A 21553-nucleotide genomic window follows, 5' to 3' on the forward strand; every position below is an offset into this window, starting at 1 on the left:
CATCTTACATGGTGTCTGCTGCAATTTTTAATGGTAAATGAAAAACCAGGACATACTTAGTCATGAGAATTTTGTAATAACATGGGAGAAAATCCTCAGGTCAGACCCCTTTTGCTACTGTTTGTCAGATTTAAAGGCCAGTTGCTTGAAAGTGCTTCCAAAAAACATAAAGGAAGGTATGAAAATCAAACATGGAAGAATTTAAGGAATGTTATACAAATTTTACTCCCCAGAGGCTTTACTATACTTTCCAGATTTGCAATGAAAATCAGAGATCAGCCCTCTGTTTTCTCAGTAGCTTTCTTTCTGTCTCTCCCTTGTTCATGTACACTCATGCACACTCCATGCTCATATATAGAACTGGTCTTTGCTCCACAGACTTTGTTACAATATCCTCAGTTTCAGAGTTTTTCTTGATTTCTCTCAAGTCTCCAGGTAAAAGCCTGCTATCATTAAACTGTAGCTATCCTTGCACACTCTGCTCTTTAGCTGGCTTCTTCTCTTCAGCACATCTCTTTGCTTGTTGTGGATTTGTGTCATGTGTGTTGTCCCTGTCTGTTTCACTTGCAGACCACATCCCCATACCCTCCTTCCTTCCCCCTTAAAAATAATGCCTCTGTGATTCTAAAAAATAAACAAAATCACTCTGGATACAGGCACAAAAATGACTTGGTTTTTGGTTTGTGTCTTTTTTTGACAACAGTAAAAATCTTTCCAGATCATTGTTTGTTTAATGATTTTTTTTTTTAATTATTATTTGAAGAGGGTTTCTTTAAAAAAATCTGGCCAGTTCCCATTGCTCTATAGGCAGTCCTGCCCTTGTACTGAGTGATTATATCTAAAACAGGATCCAACTGGATGAGATTACTGGTGTTCCTGCTTGTCTTTGGCCAGATAGAAACCCAACTGTGATACATACCTTGCCAGTACCAGACTGGAGGAAGACTTGCCACCACGCTGGTGTCAGTCAGGAATTGCATGGTCTAGTGAGGATCAAACAATCTGGAGGCCCAACTCATCATTTTCAATACCTTCCTTTCTCTGTACAAATTGAAAGTAAAGCCAATCATATTGTCATTTGTAGCGCTGCCAGTGCTCTGCAGATAGAAATGCCATTCCTCTCTCCATCCCTGACTGTGCTACCTGTCTGTGACAGCCTGTGCTATGTCCTGCAGGCTCTTTGACACCCGGTACAGCATACAGAGGAATGGGCAGCTCCTGACCATTCTGAGCGTAGAGGACAGCGACGATGGGGTGTACTGCTGCACAGCGGATAATGGAGTTGGAGCAGCAGCACAGAGCTGTGGGGCTCTCCAAGTGAAAATGAGTAAGTGGGAATGGACATTCTTCCTGAGACTGTGTGAGTGTGCATCTGAGAGCCCGAGCAGACCACCAGGTGTGGCTCTCAGGAGTTCATGCTCAGGGCAGACCTGTGTTCCTGTGGGACTGCATGCGTCCTGTCTCTTGAGGAGGAGACATGACATGTTGCATCGTATCTTAACTAAAATCAGTTGTGATTATTCACTTTGAATAACACACACTCTTGTGCTAGGATCAGAGGAGCTGTTTGCATTGCAGAGGATAAAAACCAATGCTTTGAAGAATGCCCTCTGTACAAAACTTAAAAAGAGCAGCCCAATTTCACGGCTTAGAGCTCCACAGCTATACTACACAAATCCCTTCTGAATTTTAAACTGAGATTGCACTAATCAGATTTATGCCTGAGGATGTCAGAAGGAAGTAAATGCTGTTCAGTTGTTCTTAATAGCAGTCTTGAAAGGTTTGGGACTCTGTGGTGTAGATCTCATCATCCCACATGGAAGGCAGAGGACAGGTTCTTGCAGAGGGCTATATACATGCTGAGATCCATGAAGCTGAAGTCTCATGGCGGCAGTTAATTACACAAATGCTTAACAAGACAGCTGAGATATGTCCCATTTAAGCATCTGTTTGTAGCAAAGGATTTGTTTATGCTAAAGAGCATGACCCTCCAGGTCTGGTAATTCAGCACCATAGTCGCCTGCAGGTAACGGCCAGAAAGGGATATTCTCTGAAAGTTGTTTTTCTGCTGGTTTGATATGATGCAAAGGAGGCAAAACTTCAGATCTCCTGAAACACTGAGATGAAGGTCTTTTTTTGCTCCCAGCTCAGAGTAAGCTAAGCCATGTTTTTCTTTGGATAAAAAGGATTCAACTTTGTCATGTATTAACTTTAAGGGAGTTTGATGTTTTTTTTCTTTAAGGATCCTTTCTCTTTTTTACTAGCATAGCTATAAATCCTTCAATTAAGCAGACTATTTGAGTTTATATGCCCTTCTTAATGAGCTAGAGATAAGCCTGGGTTAAAATGATTTCAAAATTGATTTGGTCCAGATCTGAGCTTTCACATGAGACACTGTTTATGCAGTGAAGAATGTAAAACCTGGAATGCAAACATTCTTCAATATTGGAAATACTGTTATCGGGATTTGGATTTTAGCCCAGGCCCTAATTCAAATGACTGTCAAACTCCACTCCTAAAAACAAATAACCCATGCAAGTTAGCATGACTTGTCCATAAACTGAAACTCTGGAATCTGTGCTTAAGAAAGTTTTTTCTTTCCAAGTCAGCTCATGACCTACCAAGATGATGTTCCATCATTCAGCAATGTACAGAAAAAGCAGCAGAGATTTTTTCTTTTTTGTCGTTTCTGAACTTATCTTCTTCTAGTATGTCTTAGCTTCATTTCACTTTTAATTTCTGGCTTTTCAAATGTTAGGACCCAAAATAACTCGACCACCTATAAATGTGGAAATAATAGAAGGGTTAAAGGCTGTTCTTCCTTGCACTACAATGGGGAATCCAAAACCTTCTGTTTCATGGATCAAAGGAGAAACAGTTGTAAAGGTGAGTAGAGAATCATGTTTAAATAATACAAGCTGTTTGCTTTAAGTACTGTGTTAAATTATTAGCTTTTGTAAATTTTAGTTGCTGGGATGCTAGCATTTGTAAAACCCAGGGCTCATGTCATAGATGTCTGAATCTGCAATAATTATGACTATAAATGAAACATTCACTGTGTGTCTATATTTTGTATTATAAATATTTATTTCTACTTATCATGACCAAATGCTGCTCAATGCACTTGTGAGTATTCTCATAAATAAGAGCTGCTGAGTTACTTAGCTAAGATTCAGAGCTCTTTTGAAGCTATAATTCACTGACCTGCAAACAGGGATGTGCGAGTATGTCATGACACTACTGACCAGGAAGAGCTGACAGTAGAATAACAGTTGTAGAATAAAACAAATAACTTTCAAGTGTGTAAGCACAATATCTGCAAGAGGCTATTTGGTACTGCATGTGTGCAACATGCACGCAGAGCCCTCACCTCGATTGCTCTTTCCTTTGGCAGGAGAATGCTCGCATAGCTGTCCTTGAATCGGGAAATTTAAGGATCCACAATGTTCAGAGAGAAGATGCAGGACAGTATCGATGTGTAGCCAAGAACAGCCTGGGCACAGCCTACTCTAAACCTGCAACGGTGGTAGTGGAAGGTGAGTAACCCTTGCACTGGGCACCAGCTCCACAAGACAGCTCCTTGTGACTACCTATTTAACTTGGATTAACCTGAGGTATCACAGTGATGTTGACAAAAACATCCTAGGGAATGACTCAAAAGGCAGAAGAAGGAAAGAAAAGCAGTGTGAGAAACAAAGTAAGTTTGTCCACACGTGTTCCCATTGCTGGCTGTCTGTGGAGGGTCTTTGTCTATGGCTGCTGTGGCTTTGGTGTGATATTTGTCTGAGTAAGGACTCTCAAATATGTTTTTACTTCAGACTGATGGTTTCTAAGATGTCAGCTTGTTTACAAGTCTGACCAGACAGGTGGGTTATACACTATGGCTTGTGGAGATGAAAGTGTAGAAAGCTGATGGCCCTGGACACTTGCTGCAAAGAACTTGATCAGAGCTAGCTGCAGCTGCAAACAGTGAAGCATTTTGCAGCATTCTGTGTACGTCCCTCTTCCTTTCCTCTGATTGTCCATCTGAATTGCTTGATTCCTCATTTAAACAGAGGTTTTCTCTATGAGGACGTGAACATTTTTTGCCTGCTGAATGGAACACTGGGTTGATTTTTCAGTTTCTGGTCTTTATGTGCTCCATGTCCATTTCTTATTTACAGAAGGTGTTTGCTTTGTGATATAAGTCATCCTAAGTTTCAGAGTGTTGCTGAAGGGGAACCCAAATGTAGGCAATGAAGTGTTCAATGTTCCTGAATGCTATAAGCGAAGCTGGGTAATGCAGGATTTTGTGTAGTGGAAGGACAGATGACTGATTCAGTAGATGAACAAATTTTTGCTTCTTAAGCAGAATGATTGTACTGTAGAGAGTGGAGAAGGGTCTCCATTTACCTAGTAAGCTCCAAAAGATAGTAGTAGGTTACATTTGGGCTAGGACCATCAGAGGTTACTGAGGGAGGACACTGACCTTCCTCTGGGAGCAAGATTGGTTATATTAGATCCAGCTGCAAATTACTGTAGGTTTGCCGTTTCCCTAAAAATACATTCATTTTTTGTTTGGTTGTTTTTTTAAAAATAAAATATTTATATATACTGACTATAACTGTGCTACAAATTTCTTAAATAGTTTTAAAACAGGAAGGCAGCTATTCCTAATCTAGATTCAGAACTATATTTCTCCTGATCTAAAAGTGATAGTACAAATGGAAGACATTTGGATCTGGCTGTGAACACCTGGGTTCTGGGATTTATTTGTTCCCGTCATTGAATCAGTGGCCAAAGGCTTGCCAAGGATTAACTGGGAATGGCAAATACTCAGTGTCATGCATGCAAATCCCTGCTCTGTGCTGAAGGGCCTCAGGCACTGAGATTTTATTGCTCTATATGTACCAGAGTCAGAGAATTTAAAAGCATTTTGAAACCACCAAAATCCAAGCTGCTAAGGTTGATATCTTATTTTGTTTCTGTCTCCAAAATTATGCAGCTGCCTGTTAATTCAAGGGATGTCAAAATAATCCACAAATATCCTACTTGCTAAGGAGAGCCTGTGTGTACTCTTTTTAAAACAAGGAAGATTAGTTCTTAATTAATCAATGGGAGTTCAGTGCTCCCATATAAACTAACCCCTCAAGTTACAGTCATGTGTCTGGTGAACAAAGCAATGTTGTTCTCCAGACTTGCCTTGGTTTCTCTGGTAGGGCACCCATATAATATACCTCACTTCAGGCTACCACCCAAGCTAGACTGATGCATGTTTGGTTTACTTTTTTAGCTTCCAAAATCCAAAGGTAATAATCCTGACTCCATCTTGTTCTGTATACAGATCCCTCCCAGTACTTTAGACTAATGCTTATGAATATTTAGCATACATGCACATGTAGATACCCGATTATGTGTGCAGGTATGCACACATACATGCATCCCACTCACATAGCTCTTATTATTATTTTTACTATCCCTCCCCACCTACAGCCTTAGTATCAGCATTTTAAAATAGCTCCAAGTAAACAATAATCTAAAATTACTTGATGCAGGAAAATCACACTTCAATCAGTCTTTAAGTATTCACTATGTTCAGAAAACTTATGAAAATACACTGTTTATTGTTTCTTTGTAACAACAATAAAATATTTTTCCTTAAATCTTGATGCTACCACTTACTGGAATTACCATGCTGCATAGTGTGGCTCAATATTAAAACAAAAAGACTAAGTACATCTGGTTAACTAAGAATATTTAATCCCCAAGCAAATGCCCATTCACAGCACAGTGCAAATATCTATGGGTAGCTAAATCTAGATTTCTGAAAGAAGTTTCTAATTTTCTGTTGTGAGCTTCCATTTTTATGTGTCCAGTGTCAGTCCTGCAATTGGTTTCAGGTGTTGTTCAAAGTGCAGAGGTGTCTAACTTCTTGAAAGGTTGACTCTCTCCCTCCTGCAGGCAGTTAGGTTCCTCAATAAACTTATAGTTGGGCATATGCTTAAGTGACTGGCTAAGGTGGGCCTAGAAACTATAGCAAGTCTCATATAAGTAAAATTATCCATGGTGGATCCACTCATTCAAACTGCTGATAACCTTGGCCCAAGTATTTACATCACTGAGATGCCTTATGGTACTTCCTGTCTGCCTTCAGCTGTCCACGGTAAAACAGTTTGAAAATTCTGCTGTTTTGATTTTCCAAATATTTTTTTCTTGGTTGCTTGTCTGCTCTACCCAACATTTATAATACTAGCCTCTGTTTACCTGATTTTAAAGGATATCTTTACCATTTTAACATAATATTTAATATTGTTTCTAAAGCAAAGCAGAAAAAATTTGAACAATTATTTTAGATGAAAACTCAGCTACAGTTCTTGTCAGAAAAAGAGAAAAAAATCCAACAATGGAAGCCTCCCATTAGTGGAACTAATTTTTTATTTTTTCCTGGTTTTCATCAGTGACGGGGTGGAAGGAGGTGAGGACCTTTTGAGTGCTGTCCCCTGCATGGACCGGTCCCTTATCAGAACAGCCTGCTTCCTCTGCCAGGGCATGTTTCAGGCACCAAAATTCAGATGATGAACTCTAATCAGTTAATGAGCTGGGTGGTGAGAAATAAATTCCACTGGACGATTTTGCTTTAATCTCTCACTGTCTTTTTCAGATGAGGTGCTTATAACCAATATTCAAAGCATGTAGAATTCTTGCATCAAATGAGAAGAGTCTATTGCAAAACAGCAGTAAACTAGTACTTTTTGCAATAACTTATAGATTTGATTGGCTGATGTGGGCTCTGTGTTCTGGTAGAGTTTTTTTCTCTGTTTTGGAGAATTTTTCCTTCTCTCCTTGGAGGAATGAAAGTGCCACTTTATTAATTGGTAGAATGGACTTCTGTCCTACATGTTCTTCATTCTTCAAAACAAAAAAGTCACAAAAGGAACTGAAAAGTTGACCGTGAATCATGAATTGCTTACAGTTTAGAAGTAACAGCTGTTTATAGATGAAGCATGAAGCCATAAACTGTATGTTACTTTATCAGACTAATTTTTAGCTTCAGCTACAGAAAGAGCATTTTCTGGAAACAAATGGAGTTATTGATATTAAAATGTATGAAGAGCTGTGGCGGATTAGGCACTAACACAACTGAAGATGGTATGGTCTTCTAAAAGGTGCCCTTCCGTTCCAGCAAGAGTCTATGCATGGACTTCTTCTGCTATAGGAAGACAATCAGAATTATCTACTGTGCTTTTTCTTGCATACTGGTACTTTGTGACCATAAATCCTGAAACAAACAGCTTTTTATTTCCTTGAGGATGAAGAACAATCTTCCTATTGGGCCTTTCTAGGTGCTGGACCCAGACAGAAGAACCTCTGATACTCCTAGTTTTCAGTGTGATATGTTTTTAATCTTGAACAAGAAAGAAAAAGGCCATAAATACGTGGACTGCAACATGAAAAATTCAATTGGTTACGTTGTGAGTTAGAAGCACCTCCGTCTTTGATTTACATGAAGTTGAGCTTGATCAACTTCAGCCTGTGGCACCAGATAGTTGTGGAATTCAGGAGTTTTGGACTACTTTATGCAGTAAGGTTTAGTTTCCAAGTCATCACTGCACAAAGGCATATCTAGAAATCATAAATATGTCAGTAAACAAAGAACCCAAAAGTTAGCTAGGGCAAGTGCTGGAAGATCCAGTGTGTTTACCGAGAAACAAAGTGGATTCTCCATGGATTAAGTAACATTTTTGGATCAAATCTCTTCAGTTTCCAATTGGCCAAATAGGACATCGGCAGTTTTGTTCATTCCTCTGTCCAAGTGTTACTGCTCCACTTCCTCTCTTGCTAGTATGAAACAGCACATGATGCAAACAAACCAAAAAAGGTTAAAGCAATGCTCCTCATGCTGCCCTGACCTGGACATTGTTTGTTTTTGCATTCCCCTGGTAGATAGAAGCCTTTTCCTGCCCACAGTTTATTGCTTATTACTAGCTACTAAAATAATACCCTGCCACAGGACACAGAAATGTTCCCCTATAGGCCACTTGTGAACACTGTTTTAGCCTCTAAAATAGGAAGGTTTTTTTGGAGAACTATCCCTTCAAAAGAAAGATTCTACCTGAACATGGGAAGATTCGATCTAAATGAGCCAGCAATGTGCCCTCATGGCCAAGAAGGCCAATGGCACCCTAGGATGGATCAAGAAGATCGAGGGAGGTTCACCCCCCACCTGTCCTCTGCCCTGGTGAGGACTCATTTGGAGTACTGTGTCCACTTCTGGGCTCCCAAGCTCCAGAGGGACAGGGAACTGCTGGAGAAAGTCCACCAAGATGATCAGGGGACTGGAGCATCTTCCTTATGAGGAAAGGCTGCAGGACCTGATACTGTTCAAGCTGGAGAACAGGAGACTGAGGGGGGTTCTCATTAATACTTACAAGTATTTAAAGGGTGTACATAAAGAACATAGGAAAGCCCTTTTTTTCTGTATTGTCCAGTGACAGGACAAGGGGTAATGGCCACAAGCTGGGACACAAAAGTTTCCACTTAAGAAAAAACTTCTTTACTGTAAGGGTGATGGAGCCCTGGCACAGGCTGCCTGAGGGGTTTCCTTCTCTGGAGGTTTTAAAAACTTACCTGGACAGGTTCCTGTGTGACCTGATCTAGGTGGACCTGCTGTAGCAGGGGGATTTGATTGGATGATCCTTTAGAAGTCCCTTCCAACCCCTACCATTCTATGATTCTGTGAGTCTGTGATTTATTTATTTATTTTTTAAAAATTGTCTAATTATTGAAGGCAATAAGGAGACAGAAGACTAAATAACAACATAAAGCAGTGCCTTGGTTAGTTAACTGCATGCCATGAAGTGTAAAATACTGTCTTTCTTCAGCTGTTTTGTAGACTTCTTATTTTGTCTTGGGACAAATTTGCATCGCAGACAAATCAGACAAGAAAGTCACACCATAACTCAAGAATGAAACTATGTATTTAGTCCACTTAGTTTATCAATTTGGATGGATCACATCCCAGACACAAGCCCTGTTTCAAATGAAAATTGGCTCCAACTGTGCCATCCAGAAGGTTTTCTACTGTTTTGTGTCAATATGCCTGTACTCAGCATAGATGGAATGAAATCAAGATGCCATGAGACCACCAGAACAGACAATTGGCACTGTTAACCTGTTACGTTGTTACCTTGCCTTTCCCATAGATCAGTTATTTATGTGAAATCTGAATTTTTATCAGTTTCAACTTTCGAGGTAGGATGTTTTGGATGAGATGGATTGCCAGACAGCAAGATTGTAGCTTTTTATTTAAGTGCTGGACAAAATTTCCCCAGGGAAATTCTGGCACTGACACTGAGGAAAAGTGTTTGGCTCTGCTATGAGCAGAAAAGGAAATTGCCTGAGCAGGAAAGGATTCCCTGTATGTGGTGATGCTAGTGTATGTATCTGCAGGCAGTGTTCTGTAGCAGTAAGTAGTTTGTAGTTTGCTGTTAAAAATCGCAAAGAATTTGAGGAAAAGGAGCATTGCAGGGAAAAAAAATAGTAACAAGCCTGTCTGTAATTACGCTGAAGTAATTGACTGGCCTCTGCAGGGTGGCATGGGTGGATCTGAAAGCCCAGAATATCTTATTAAATCACCTCCTACCTACTGCATTCACCATAGTCATCCCAAGGTTCTCAGCTGCTGCAGATATGACCATAGCCCTAATTACAGGGTAAAAGAGCAAGCCACAGGAGAAAGAAAACAGCCCCAGACCTTCAGCAAATACACAGACAAGTGTGAGGTATTATATTTATTCCTAAGTCTTGCTATGCTGTGAGACAGGCATGCGGTGCATGTTGCTTGGAGTAATTGCCATCGTATGGCCTCCTGCACTAAGGAGCTTCACAGCAGGCGCCCTGGGCTCATGAGGTTTCTGACAAAGCATATAGGAGCAATTCTTCAATGGATGTTTAAGCTTGCTGTTTTGTTTTTTTGCAAAAACCTCTTTCTCCTAACAAAGTTTGGAAAGGCACATCTACATGAATGAATTTCTCACATCACTGTATGAATTGGGGTTTTAAGAAAAAAAATAGATGATGTGGACAAAACCCCTCTGACTTGTAAACTGTGTTGGCTGGCTAGGAAACTTGTGCTTCCTGCACAACAACAAAGAGAGGAGAGGACAGAGAAAATCTGTTGCTATCAGATAAAGGCCGCCAGAGTAAACTGAGACAACCATACTGAAGTGCCAGCCTTTTCACACTGAGAAACCAAGATAGAGCTGGGACTGAAGAGATAGAAACGAGGTAACGGGGACATTTGATAGATTCTGTTTAAAAGTTCAATTTTGTTAAGTTGTCTGTGGACCAATAGCATTTTTCTGAGCCAATTGCCTTCTGTTGTCCAATGACTTCTTGTCTTTCTCATTTCATCACTTGGTGGAGGTGAAAGACCTGCTCTTATTGCCCACTGTAACTGATTTACCTAAACTGTGGATGTGTTTGCCCATATTATGGAAAATATGTGCCTGCCATTGTGCTTCTCTGTGTCAGGAATTGTCCCCTCACATCTCTGAAATTAAATGCAGTTCCATACAGGCCCTCCCAAGAAGAGCATCTCAAACTAGGAATCAAGAATAGAGAATGAAGAGGGATCTCTGTGTTAGGAAGGTCTAGCAGAGCTTTCAGCATTGAAAACCAAGCGTGAATGGTGGATAAGGCAATCAGGGAACAGGCTACTTTTTATCATCCCGAGACAAGAAACATCCTAGCAGCTACTGCTAGGAGCACTTTAAAAGAAATGAAAGGAGGTACTTTTCAAATGGCATGCAATTAAATTTATGACACTGCTATTACTCATTGGTGGAGACCAGATGTCAGGATGGTGTAGTGTTTATCTCAGTTTTGGGTATCACAGTGATCCCCATAATCTCTTGCTCCTTTCTTGAGAGTGAGAGAGGCTTCTGTGCAGTTGTGGAGATTTTCATATGCTCAGGCAGCCTGGTAGCTCTGTTGGCAGTGGTTGTTACAGGTTTTGATCACTACTGGAATGAACAAAAGAGCTGTTCTTTGACTCAGGAAACTGGGAACTTCTTTCCCAGTTTGGCAAGCAGTATCAGGCAATAGCAGAGTAAAATGGCACAGTGTGTCATTCTATTGTAGAAAAGCCAGAGCATGGGGAGATTTAGAAGGATCTCTCCTTCAAAGAAACCAGGCACATAGATAAGACCAGTACTGACATGAAAAGAATTTCCTTATTCATTTCCTTGGGAAGTAATTTGAACATGTTATCCTCGCTTGTCCTTGAATCTGGTCTTTGCTCTGTACATAGAAATGAATACTTGTACAGAACAGGTTTTATATAGTTACACAGGATATACACTATCTATTTACATTTTAGTCCTGGTTATTATAGCTTTGCATATTTGCAGGGTCTGCTTTTAGGATTCCAGAGACATCTACATGCTACCAAAGTTTTTCACAGCTGAGAAGTTCCTGTGCTGACCTGTGCCTTTAATGTTATGAGTCCTTCTGCTGCTGCACACTGTCCTACCATCCATAAATCTTGGAGCTCCCTCTTGAATAAGGTTACCTTGAAAAGCAAAAACTTGCTTTGATATTAGACACTACAGCTTAGAATTTGAAGACATACTCTTCAGGATGAAGATGTTGTGATTTTAGTCATCTTCCTTCCACACAGATGTTGAATTGTCCCTACCACTCATCTCACAGCCTCAGGCTGCAGATTGAGTGTCTGTGTATTGCTGTGCTGTCTAGCCTATGCTGCGTGAGATGTTAGAACTACTGCAAGGCTCAAACCTTCCAAGTCATGTATCAGAAGCCAGAATAGCTTGGAGATTTCGAGATTTTGTACAAAATGCTGATATTTCAGGTGTATTGAGGAGTTCTCCTCCCGGGTTACCACAATAATCCAGTAAGCAGACAACGAAGTATTGCTTACTCACAGAGTTTATGCAGCTTGTTCTTCTGGGGCCTGCACCGAACAGTGCTCTTCCTTGAGCAACAATGCAGAGGTTCTGTGCATTTCCAACTGCGTTTACAACTTTTTACATTTCTTTTGATAAGTAATGTACACGAGGTTCTCTGGTAATATGCATGTTTGGATGGGGATTAAACAAAAATAGATAAGCAATTTGATAGAGATAAGTGGAAGTGTCTTATATCATCTTTGCCTGAGGTATTTTGCTCCTCTTTGTGATTACTTGGTAAGCTTGCAAAAAGATAAATATTGCAGTTTTGATAAGAAATACTCAGAGATCAAAGCAAAACTGACCTTGCAGTTATCTTGGGGTTTAATTATTAACCCAGTAGTTTTGGAATTGGGTAGGAGAGCGGCAGCACTTTTGAACAGTGGCAAAGGTTCGACGTGAGCTGTTCCCAAATGGAGGCGGGTGGTGAGCCATACATAGAGTCCGTTGCTGCCTCTGTGAGAGTTGCTGACTGTGCCTACTGAAGAATTTGTTTGTTCTGTGAGCTGGGATTCTGTCCCATCGTGTCAGCTTCAGAGACTGTGCCTTGCTTGTTCAGCCCTGGCTCTTGGCATGTGATTAGCTGCTGCACAGAGCTCAGCGTAGCTGTCTCTGTGACTGCTGATACACAAGCATGATGTGCGGCCTGTTCTCAACCCTGACATTTCAAGATTTTTTGGGTTTTTACATGAATTAGTTTGAAATGTCAGAAAACCCAAATGCTGTGGCTTTCTATGTGTTTATAAATGCGTTTGTCAGACTTCCCCTTGCCTCTCACTAGTGAGAAGGAAATAGTAGTGCCTGTGCTTGTTACCTCTCCTTGACTGGCTGGTTTAGACTTGACAGGAACAGTGAATGGTTGTGAGATGAATGAATCTGAACGGGGATTTAGACGACTAGACTTCTCATTGGAAAAAGACTACAAACACATTGGCACAAGTTTTATGGTTCTTCAGAGCATGTAGGTGGCAAGCATAAATGATTTTTCAAGGATTAGTAAGCAAAGTCCAAGCTCAGAGGACTCCTCTGTAGAGGAGTCATTTCAATCTGTCACGCTTCAGGTACGAAAGAGCTGTGGGAACATCTGTGAAAGCCAGCAAAGAAACGCTTGCAGTTTAGCTCCTAAATGCTTGCACATGAATAGTACATAGTGCAAAGGCTTTGCCAGGGTATTTATTTCAGGAAAGTTTCCACGATGATGTGCAGCTTGTGAACACCCCCAACAACGTAGGTGTATTGCTTCTCACCACAGCACTGGCTGTACTGGGGGAAAACACCTTTTGCACATAGGTGTTGCCTTTACCCACTGTGTTTCCATCTTGGCTGGAAAAGAATTTTTGACATAAGACCTAGCCATAATCACCCAAAAGGCCATTTTTCATGATAAATGCAAAACAATTAGAGAAAGTGGAGAATGTTGAGCCATCAGATCTAGAGGCATGGACACACCAGGTCTGGCTGATGTGTTAGGCCAGGCTCAGACTGCGGTGGTAAGGGAGCTTGCATGCACTGATATCCAGCAGTTGCTAACAAATTTAAGCTCTCGCTGTCCTTATCTTGGTTTAGACTATGAGGTATGCTTTACAGTATGCCAGGACTAGCAACAGACTCTTGGATGTGAGTACACACAGATGCTGACAGGTTGGGCTAATTTATGTACTCTGGCAAATGTTGCTCGCATTCTCTGGAAGGTGAGGTTCACCAAAGATAGTGGAAAAACAACCACCACCACACACCCCAAAACCAGTGCTTGACAGGCCCTGGTATGTTAAAGCCAATATTAAGGCTTATGAAACCCTGACTAAAAGGAGTGTCTTCCTGCAGCAAGGCTCTGTGTTCAAGGGTTTTATGTGAGCTCTGGACGTAATTTTGTCCTTTCCTGAAAGCAGCAGCACAGCCCCAGGCCACCCAGGTTGCTGCCTGGATGTGACTGGCCCAATCCATCCTGCTTTAACAAAAGAACAGGTCTTACCCAGTCAGGAAGCTGGCATTTGCCAGGACTGCAGGATCAATCCTCAAACCCTTGGAAAGAGACATAGCTCAGTCAAAGGCAATGGGAAAACAAAGTCACCTGGAAAGAGTTAGCTGTTCAAATCAGGGACTGGAGACGGACCTTGCTTTAATCTTTTTATAGTATAAAAATTTTGTGACTGAACTACAGCTCTACTGTAGTGGATGATGTTACCAAATTCTCAGAAATGAGAACAGCTGGCCACAGTGCAGATACCTCCTAGCAAGCCCTGCAGTACACGGCACATCATTTAGCAGGGCTGTAAAAGGAAGGACATTTATTAGGGGGCTTGAGAATGAAAGTTAATGAATTTAGCTGGCTTAGCTTTTAGCTGGCCAGATTTCATCTCTAGCTTCTCTGTTCTATTTTCCACTTAAATAACTAAATGAAGCTCTCTTCTGCCTTCACTAACTTCTTTTTTGGCATTACTTTGGGTAAATGCCCTGCTGAGAGCTTGGGAGTATTGATGTGAATGCTGTTAACCTTGTGGTGGTGTAGCTAAACAGGGAAAGATCCTGGCAAAATGCACTTTTGGAAGGATCTGGAAAAGGAGGGCAAGCAATGAAGATTTTAAAAATCACTCGATTGTTAGGAATTTTCACTCTTAGGCAAAATGAAAACAAAATGATGTCCTGAACCCACCAAATAATGTGATTGTTTTTGCCATTTCCTGTTCCTTCCTCTTCCTGCCTTTCACTCACGGTCTCTGCCAGTTGCTCATTTTGACACTATCAAGGTTATAATTTCTTCCTTGCCTCTGACTCTTTTCTTTCTTTGTGTAGTCCAGTGGGAGGAAAAAAAAAAAAGGTCATAGTTTTAGGGGCTGGGTTTCTCCATTTAGCCAGTGGACAGATTTCCTTGCTGATTTAGTTGCCAAAGTGGAACCCGAGCTCATGCTGGTGGTCTTGCCCTGCTTTGAACTGGTTGAAGGAGACACTGACTATTCTCATACAATCTGTCCTGGTTTGCGTGTCCCTGGATGTGCCAGTCAGTGCTGCTCCAAAACCTGTTAGGACCTGGAGTATCCAGCCCTTATCCCAGGGGATTCCTCACTTGAAAATAAAATAATGCAGCCCTCTGCTCCATCCACTGGTTATTCCATTCACAATATCTAGAGCTAAGCACTTAAGTTAAATAGTGAAGTTTTAAGTAAAAGACTTTTAAACACCATGCAAATGTAGATACTTGAAATGTTAAAATATTAAATCTTTACCTGCAATTTTGAAAGTTCTGGAAATACATGTGGTGGCACTAGGGATAACAGGGGTTTCCAGTCTTCCACACTTGGGAAATCTGCATATTTCTTTACAGGCCCATTTTTATTTAGCTGTCCCTCCCTCTGCTAGATAATACAGCTGCAGTACTTCCCACAAGAAAGCTGTGAACGCTTAACAGCTGGTGATGAAGTTTTAATCTCTGTATTTAGTGCTTTCAGCTTGAACAACCTAACCCTTTGCCTTCCCTGTGCTGGTGGATGAGTGGTCATGTAAGCAGTGTGCTGGGCTACTAAGGCAAGTGCTGTGATCAGCATTGGTAGGAGGATCCTGGGGAGTGGGGTGCAGCTCTCTGGCCTCTCCACAAGTGCGGACTGTCCGGCACGCTCGTTGTGACTTTGCTCCCGTTCTGTGAAACTGCCATTGTTTTCAAAGCACACATCTTTTTTTTTTTTTTTCCTCCTGGATTAAAGATTCTTTCAGATTTGGAGAGAACAGCTGATACAGAGGAGGGCATATATGCCTGTGTCTGGCACTGGCTAATGGAGTGGTGTTAGTTTGTCTCTCTGGTATTAATTAAACTCAACAGGATCAGAGCAGCCGAGCTGTTAGGTGGGCAGGGTCCCAGCAGCCCACTGAGAAACCAGCAGCAGCATGAGAAAAGCACTAATGGCCTTACTGCTGCTCTGAGAGCTAATGTACTTGTTTCAGTGTGAACCATGTGCATGCAACTGCTGCCAGAGGACAGGCCCAAAAGCTTAGTATTTCTCCGAATGAAGTATAAAAGTAATTATGAGTTTTGCCCACGGCACTTGGGGCTGAATTCATAACCATCTAGTGTTACAGCCTGAAGTGAAACTTCAGGCAATGGTTTCATTTCAGTTATTGTTCATTGGGAAAGTCCCTGGCCAGAAACTGCAGCTTTCCTCATTAGCAGTGGAGCTTTGTACTTGCTTCCTCACTGAGGGGCAAGGGGTGTGCAGCAGCCCCTGTGCTGCTCTGCTTTGGCTTTAAGCAAGTGGCACCAGGCATCGACAGTGAGGCACTTGTTCAGAGACTATAGAGGAACTAAGAAGCTGAACAGAATACATATCTTCCCATCTTTTTAACTTCACCGAAATTAATTTTTCTAAAAACTCCTGGCTAGGAGCCTATTGAATGATTGAGGTCCTAAGTCAAAAAAGTTTCTCTACTGAAATATACTCCTAGTGTTGTCTGTCCATGAGCAAAATCTGGTTTTAGGCTCTTTGTTAACACAAATCTCAGCCTCTTCCCAAGGCAGGACTGGGGGGAAAGACTATGTGGAATGTGTATACTTTTTTTAACTCCAACTGAAATTTTGCAGACAAAGACTTCTTATCTCAAATGGTGAGGACAGACATTCACTTTCTGAAGGGAACCTCACTGGATTCCTAATTGTGCTGTATTGGAGGTCTCTGTCACGGAACAATTCAGTGGTCAGTGCCAATAAGTGTATTGGGCAGAGGCACAAAAGACTGCATACAAGAAATGTTGGTAAGGGGAACCAAACAGATAGAAAAAGTGACAAACGATATCAGGCTCATCTGAGAACACCAAGAGAAACTTCTGGAACTTCTGGGGTAGACTTTTAGTCATTACTGTGCAGTCCAGAAGGCAGAAGAGCATGTGTTACTCTCTAAGCATGAGAAATTGGAGGAATAAATGTCACAAAGCTATTCAGCCTGAATCTGCACATTCAGACATCTCCACTAAAAACTGTGGGTCAAAAAAACCAAATGTTCCACATTGGGAAATGACTCCTCTGCTTTCCTCCATGTGGTCCAAGTATAGCAGCTGAAATAAAGCTTGTCAAAGTTGTGGTTTTGGATCAAAATAAGTTTTCAGAAAAAATACTTCAGTCCTTCTTTAAAAAAAACCCAAAAAACAACACTGGGGCAAAAAGATGCTTATCTTGGCTTACCTTGGTTATCTTCAAACTGAGCACGAACCACACTGCCACAAAACTAAGCAAGAGCTGGAGAGATGAAAAGTCCTTTAAAAGACTGCGTTCCTCCTGCAATCTCCTTTTCCTGAAGTCTTTGCCAGCCATTGGTCCATAACACAATGTTAGACCCTCTCCCCTTGCCACAGATTGTCACAGCATGGACAATACCGGGGTTTGCGGCTCTTGGTGGTAAGTCCTAATCACCACCATCATGCTGAGGAGCCTTAGCCTTCATGGTATGTGACCATACTGGTGGTCCATCTGGATGGTTTTGAAGAAGTTTTGCATGAGTTCATCCTTGGCTGGGCAGCATGGTAATGTGCTGGGTATTTGCTATAAGCTGTCCCATCTGCACTCTACTGATGAATTTGCCCTTGGTTTATTGCTCATTGCCTCCACTGAGGTGTCAAACTCAGATGATTTAGAAATTTCGAGAGGTAAAATTTTGGTCTGTAAGATGCAAAACATAATAATGTTGATTCTTTTCTTTCTCCTTCTCCCTCTCCCAAGACTATTGCTCACTCAGAACCTTACTCTCAAAGCTTTGCTATTATTCATGGGACTGTGGCTTATTTCAAGACCTATTGGGAAGGAAGCATCCTCATGCTAGCACAGTCTCAGCTTCACCTGCTGTTCAGCTAGCTCTTTGTCTTCTTCTACAGTTTTTGCCAGAATCCTGAAGGCTCCTGAATCCCAAAATATTACCTTTGGTTCCGTAGTGACGCTGCGGTGTGCGGCAACCGGCCTTCCAGTCCCCACCATCACCTGGCTGGAAAATGGGAAAGCTGTAAGTGCCTCTTTTTTTCATGCTTTTGTCCCTGAAGGTCTGCTAGAACCTGTAAGCATGGCTGAGGGATTGAAGTGTGGGACTGGGAGCAAGCACCTATGGCTTCCATTTTTCCCCTTACCTAACACCACGCTGTGCAGTCTAGTTAAACCTGCCTTGCTGCCTGCTACAGTTTTCTCCTCCACAGGGTTAACTTGTTAGGGTCTGGAAAGCCTGAGATGAAGAATGCTTTCAATGCTTACAGTCCTCTGATTCAGGGTTTCTCGGACTTTGTCATAGGTTTAAGTATTTAAGTTTTCAACAACTTTTTCTGTTTTTTTTACCTAGTGTACTAACAATAACGTGGCAAAATGGGTATTTTGACAAAATAACCCATAGAAAAAACTGGCTCGAGGTCAAATACTAGTGGGACAACATATATGAATAGCATATTTGGAGATGAATAGATTTACAATTTTCTGGAGTGACCTGGGTGACATGCTGCAGAATGTGACCAGTTTATTCCTGGCATGTCCTCAAGAAAGGCATAACCTCTTCAGCAGCAGGGTCTGAGAGATGCAAATCATAGAATCATAGAATGGTAGGATTGGAAGTGACCTTTAGAGATCATCTAGTCCAACCCCCCTGCAGAAGCAGGTTGACCTAGATCAGGTCGCATAGGAACATGTCCATTCGGGTCCTGAAGACCTCCAAGGAAGGAGACTCCACAACCCCTCTGGGCAGCCTGTGCCAGGGCTCCCTCACCCTCACTGTAAAATAGTTTTTTCTTATGTTTAAGTGGAACTTTTTGTGTTCCAGTTTTATCCCGTTACCCGTTGTCCTGTTGCTAGTTACAGTAGAAAAAAATCCACTGCTTCTCACAGGAAATTGTTCTGTAGTCTAATTACCCTGAGCATTTAACATAGGTGTCTTCTTTGAATTTGTCTGGCTTTCATGGCCTTGTGTGGGCTATTGCAATGCCTTCCCTTCAGCTGAACTGAAAGTCTGCTTGACACCAGATATTGCATCCCCAAGAGTGAGCAGTAGGTGCACTACAGCCACAAGCAGCTCTGCAGCCTGAGTCTGCTATGGGTTTCCTCTGATCTTTCTATGGTTCTGGTGGACATGTTTGACACTACATGGTCTTCCAGCAGCTTTTTAAATGATGTGAGCACCGGGACATGATGCTGTGGAGGTAGGTGGAACAGCCACTGTGTGCAGCCTGGCAATTGGCCTCCATGCTTTCTCACATCCTTCAGGCCACTGACTGCCTGATGGAGGCCATGGCCATTCCTACAGACTCAAATTCTCAGATTCCTAACTTCAGGAGGCTATCCCCAACCTGATCTGTATCATTTCATTCCATATCTTCAAATACATTATTAAGGAGCCTGGGCTGCTCTTCAGGCTGTCTTACCTCTCTTATCGCCTCTAAACCTTTTTGTGTCCTCCAGTCTGAGGGCTAATATTCCCTCGAGATGACTTGGGAGAACAGCAAAGGCATCAGATCTGCCTCTGCAGAGCCCCATGGCTCCTTGATCATTTCTGGTGATAATTATTTTGAGACAGTGTCAAGTGTTCTTTCAAGACTTCTTCCTCACTGAGGAAGAAAAGTTTTGAGGGGCCTAGAGCCTCTGGCAATTTCCAAAGTGCAGACTCCAGCTCTGCCCAGCTCCCAGCAGTGTACTAGTCCTACAGAAAACTGTGTGTGAGGTGATGGTCAGCCTCTGCCCAAGGCCATTGCCTGGCTGGTCAGATATGCCCTATCCCATTCCTGTCTACAAGGTAAAGTCCAGTCCCAAGAGGGCGATCCTCCAGACTGCCTCATTTTAAATATGGCAAGGAGACCTTACCAGAGCCTGTCTTTGGGATAGTCAGTCCAGGAAGTGGGTGGAGTGGAGCATGTGTGTTTGCGGCTCACAAGCAAGCACTGGTGAGTCATTTGAGGTGCCTGTGGCATTACAGTCTATGAACGCTGACCTTTAATTGTCCTGAGGTTTAGAAATTGGGAATCTTTTGAGGTTACTGAGCTGCCTTTGAAGCGGAGGATGGAAACACCTCTGAGTAGCAGCTGCCTTGCCTACCTAAACAGAAACACAATTCCTTTTCCTTCTGCTATGCACCATGGGGCATCATGTACCTTAAAGTGTAGCTTTCTGCACCACAAAGAACAAATGAGCCAGGTGTGAAAATGTGAATAGATCTCTGCTTTGGTCGTAACTGAGGTGGCATTTTAAAGACTAGAAAAAGACCTGCTGGAAACAAAAATTCTGAGCACATATTTAAAAAAGGGAAGGGAATCAATTAACAGAAGGGAAAGACTTGAGGTTTCCCAGTAGAGAAAACAGATGGACATGTGGAAGTCCTAGACACAACTGTCTGACACTTTCAGCTGTGATTTTTCACAGTGTCTGTGACCATGCACACTGCTTGTACCACTTCCAGCTACCTGAATGCTGTTGTCCTCCCATGGCCAAAGGTGGTGGGAGCAATGCTGTCTCTGCAAGCTCCCCAGGCACAGTCCAGGGCTGCTGGGAAGGCAGATAACAGAATTAGGTACACCAGGCATATGAGGATGGAGAGAGGACCACATCAGCACAAGTTCAGGGTAAGAGGCCACCTCCCCTGTGTGGATGCTGAGAGGCACAGGCAGCCTGTAAAGAAATTCGTTTTTTCCACCAGGAAGGTCCCAGCATTGTCTTAGTGGCTTATGAGGAGAAAAAAAAAATCTAAAAATAAATCTGACCAGCACTCTAACAAAAGAGAAAGTTGTGGAAAAAGTATCACCTCAGCTCCCATCTACCTGAACTGACTTCATGATGTAAAGTAAAAAAATATCCCTGCATTTGCACAGTGACTGACCTACTACCCATCCCTTAGACTAATGGTGTTTGGTTATTTAGTGATTTCTTATCATGCACATTCCCTCACCACAACCCCAAGCTGAGCTCGAGTGTGGCAAAACAAATATATTCAGGATTTTTTTTTCAGAGATAAAACAATCTTTGTTAAAGATGCAATACAATCCTGATATATCCTTTCCTACTTTTTCAGTTATTACTATTAATACCTTTGGAAACAGACACAAGTGCCATTGAAATCACATTTCTAATAATAAGAGAGGTCAGACTGATCTCTCTAACCTCTGAGACAGATGCACAGGTAGAGTACTTTGCTGGAATGGATCCGGGGAGACAACTCTCACTGTTTTCAGGGCCAGGTCACACTGGTGGGATCCACAGACAACGTGGCATCTCACTTGAATTACACTTGGCACTTCCTATCAGTATGAAAGGTAGAGCACACAATGCTGCTCCTTCCTACTGACTTTGCAAGGTAGAGTCTTGGTGTACCATGTCCTCCTACTTTAATGAATCCCACAGAAGCAAGAAAGACTTGGTAAAATCAAGCCCAACTGGTCAAATTCATCAGGCTCCAAGTCCGTTTACATGGGAATTTCTGACCTGGGAAAAGAGCTGGCCAAAACCACCATGTCGCCCTTTCCATATTTCTGAGTATAAGATAAGAAAATCTATCACTAACTGCTAAAGCATCAGAGGCATTTGCTTTGCTCATGACTGCTTTGGAAGTGTGGTAGTAGTTACATTAATCCAGAATCAACAACTTCCAACCTATTTTCTTTTCTAT

The 21553-nt window shown here is 42.0% G+C and overlaps 1 protein-coding gene across 2 annotated transcripts in view; it reads left to right on the forward strand.

Annotated features, from left to right (window-relative positions):
- Window positions 1-21553, forward strand: part of MUSK (muscle associated receptor tyrosine kinase) — a 56102-nt gene that overhangs the window by 6328 nt on the left and 28221 nt on the right. For both annotated transcript variants that reach the window (XM_062018743.1, XM_062018744.1), the window contains exons 3-6: window positions 1176-1327; window positions 2759-2886; window positions 3395-3536; window positions 17802-17926. In XM_062018743.1, coding sequence (XP_061874727.1) covers window positions 1176-1327; window positions 2759-2886; window positions 3395-3536; window positions 17802-17926 — 547 coding nt within the window. The remainder of the gene's footprint in view (window positions 1-1175; window positions 1328-2758; window positions 2887-3394; window positions 3537-17801; window positions 17927-21553) is intronic.

Source organism: Colius striatus, chromosome Z (genome assembly GCF_028858725.1).
Source record: "Colius striatus isolate bColStr4 chromosome Z, bColStr4.1.hap1, whole genome shotgun sequence".
Classification (NCBI taxonomy): Eukaryota; Metazoa; Chordata; class Aves; order Coliiformes; family Coliidae; genus Colius; species Colius striatus.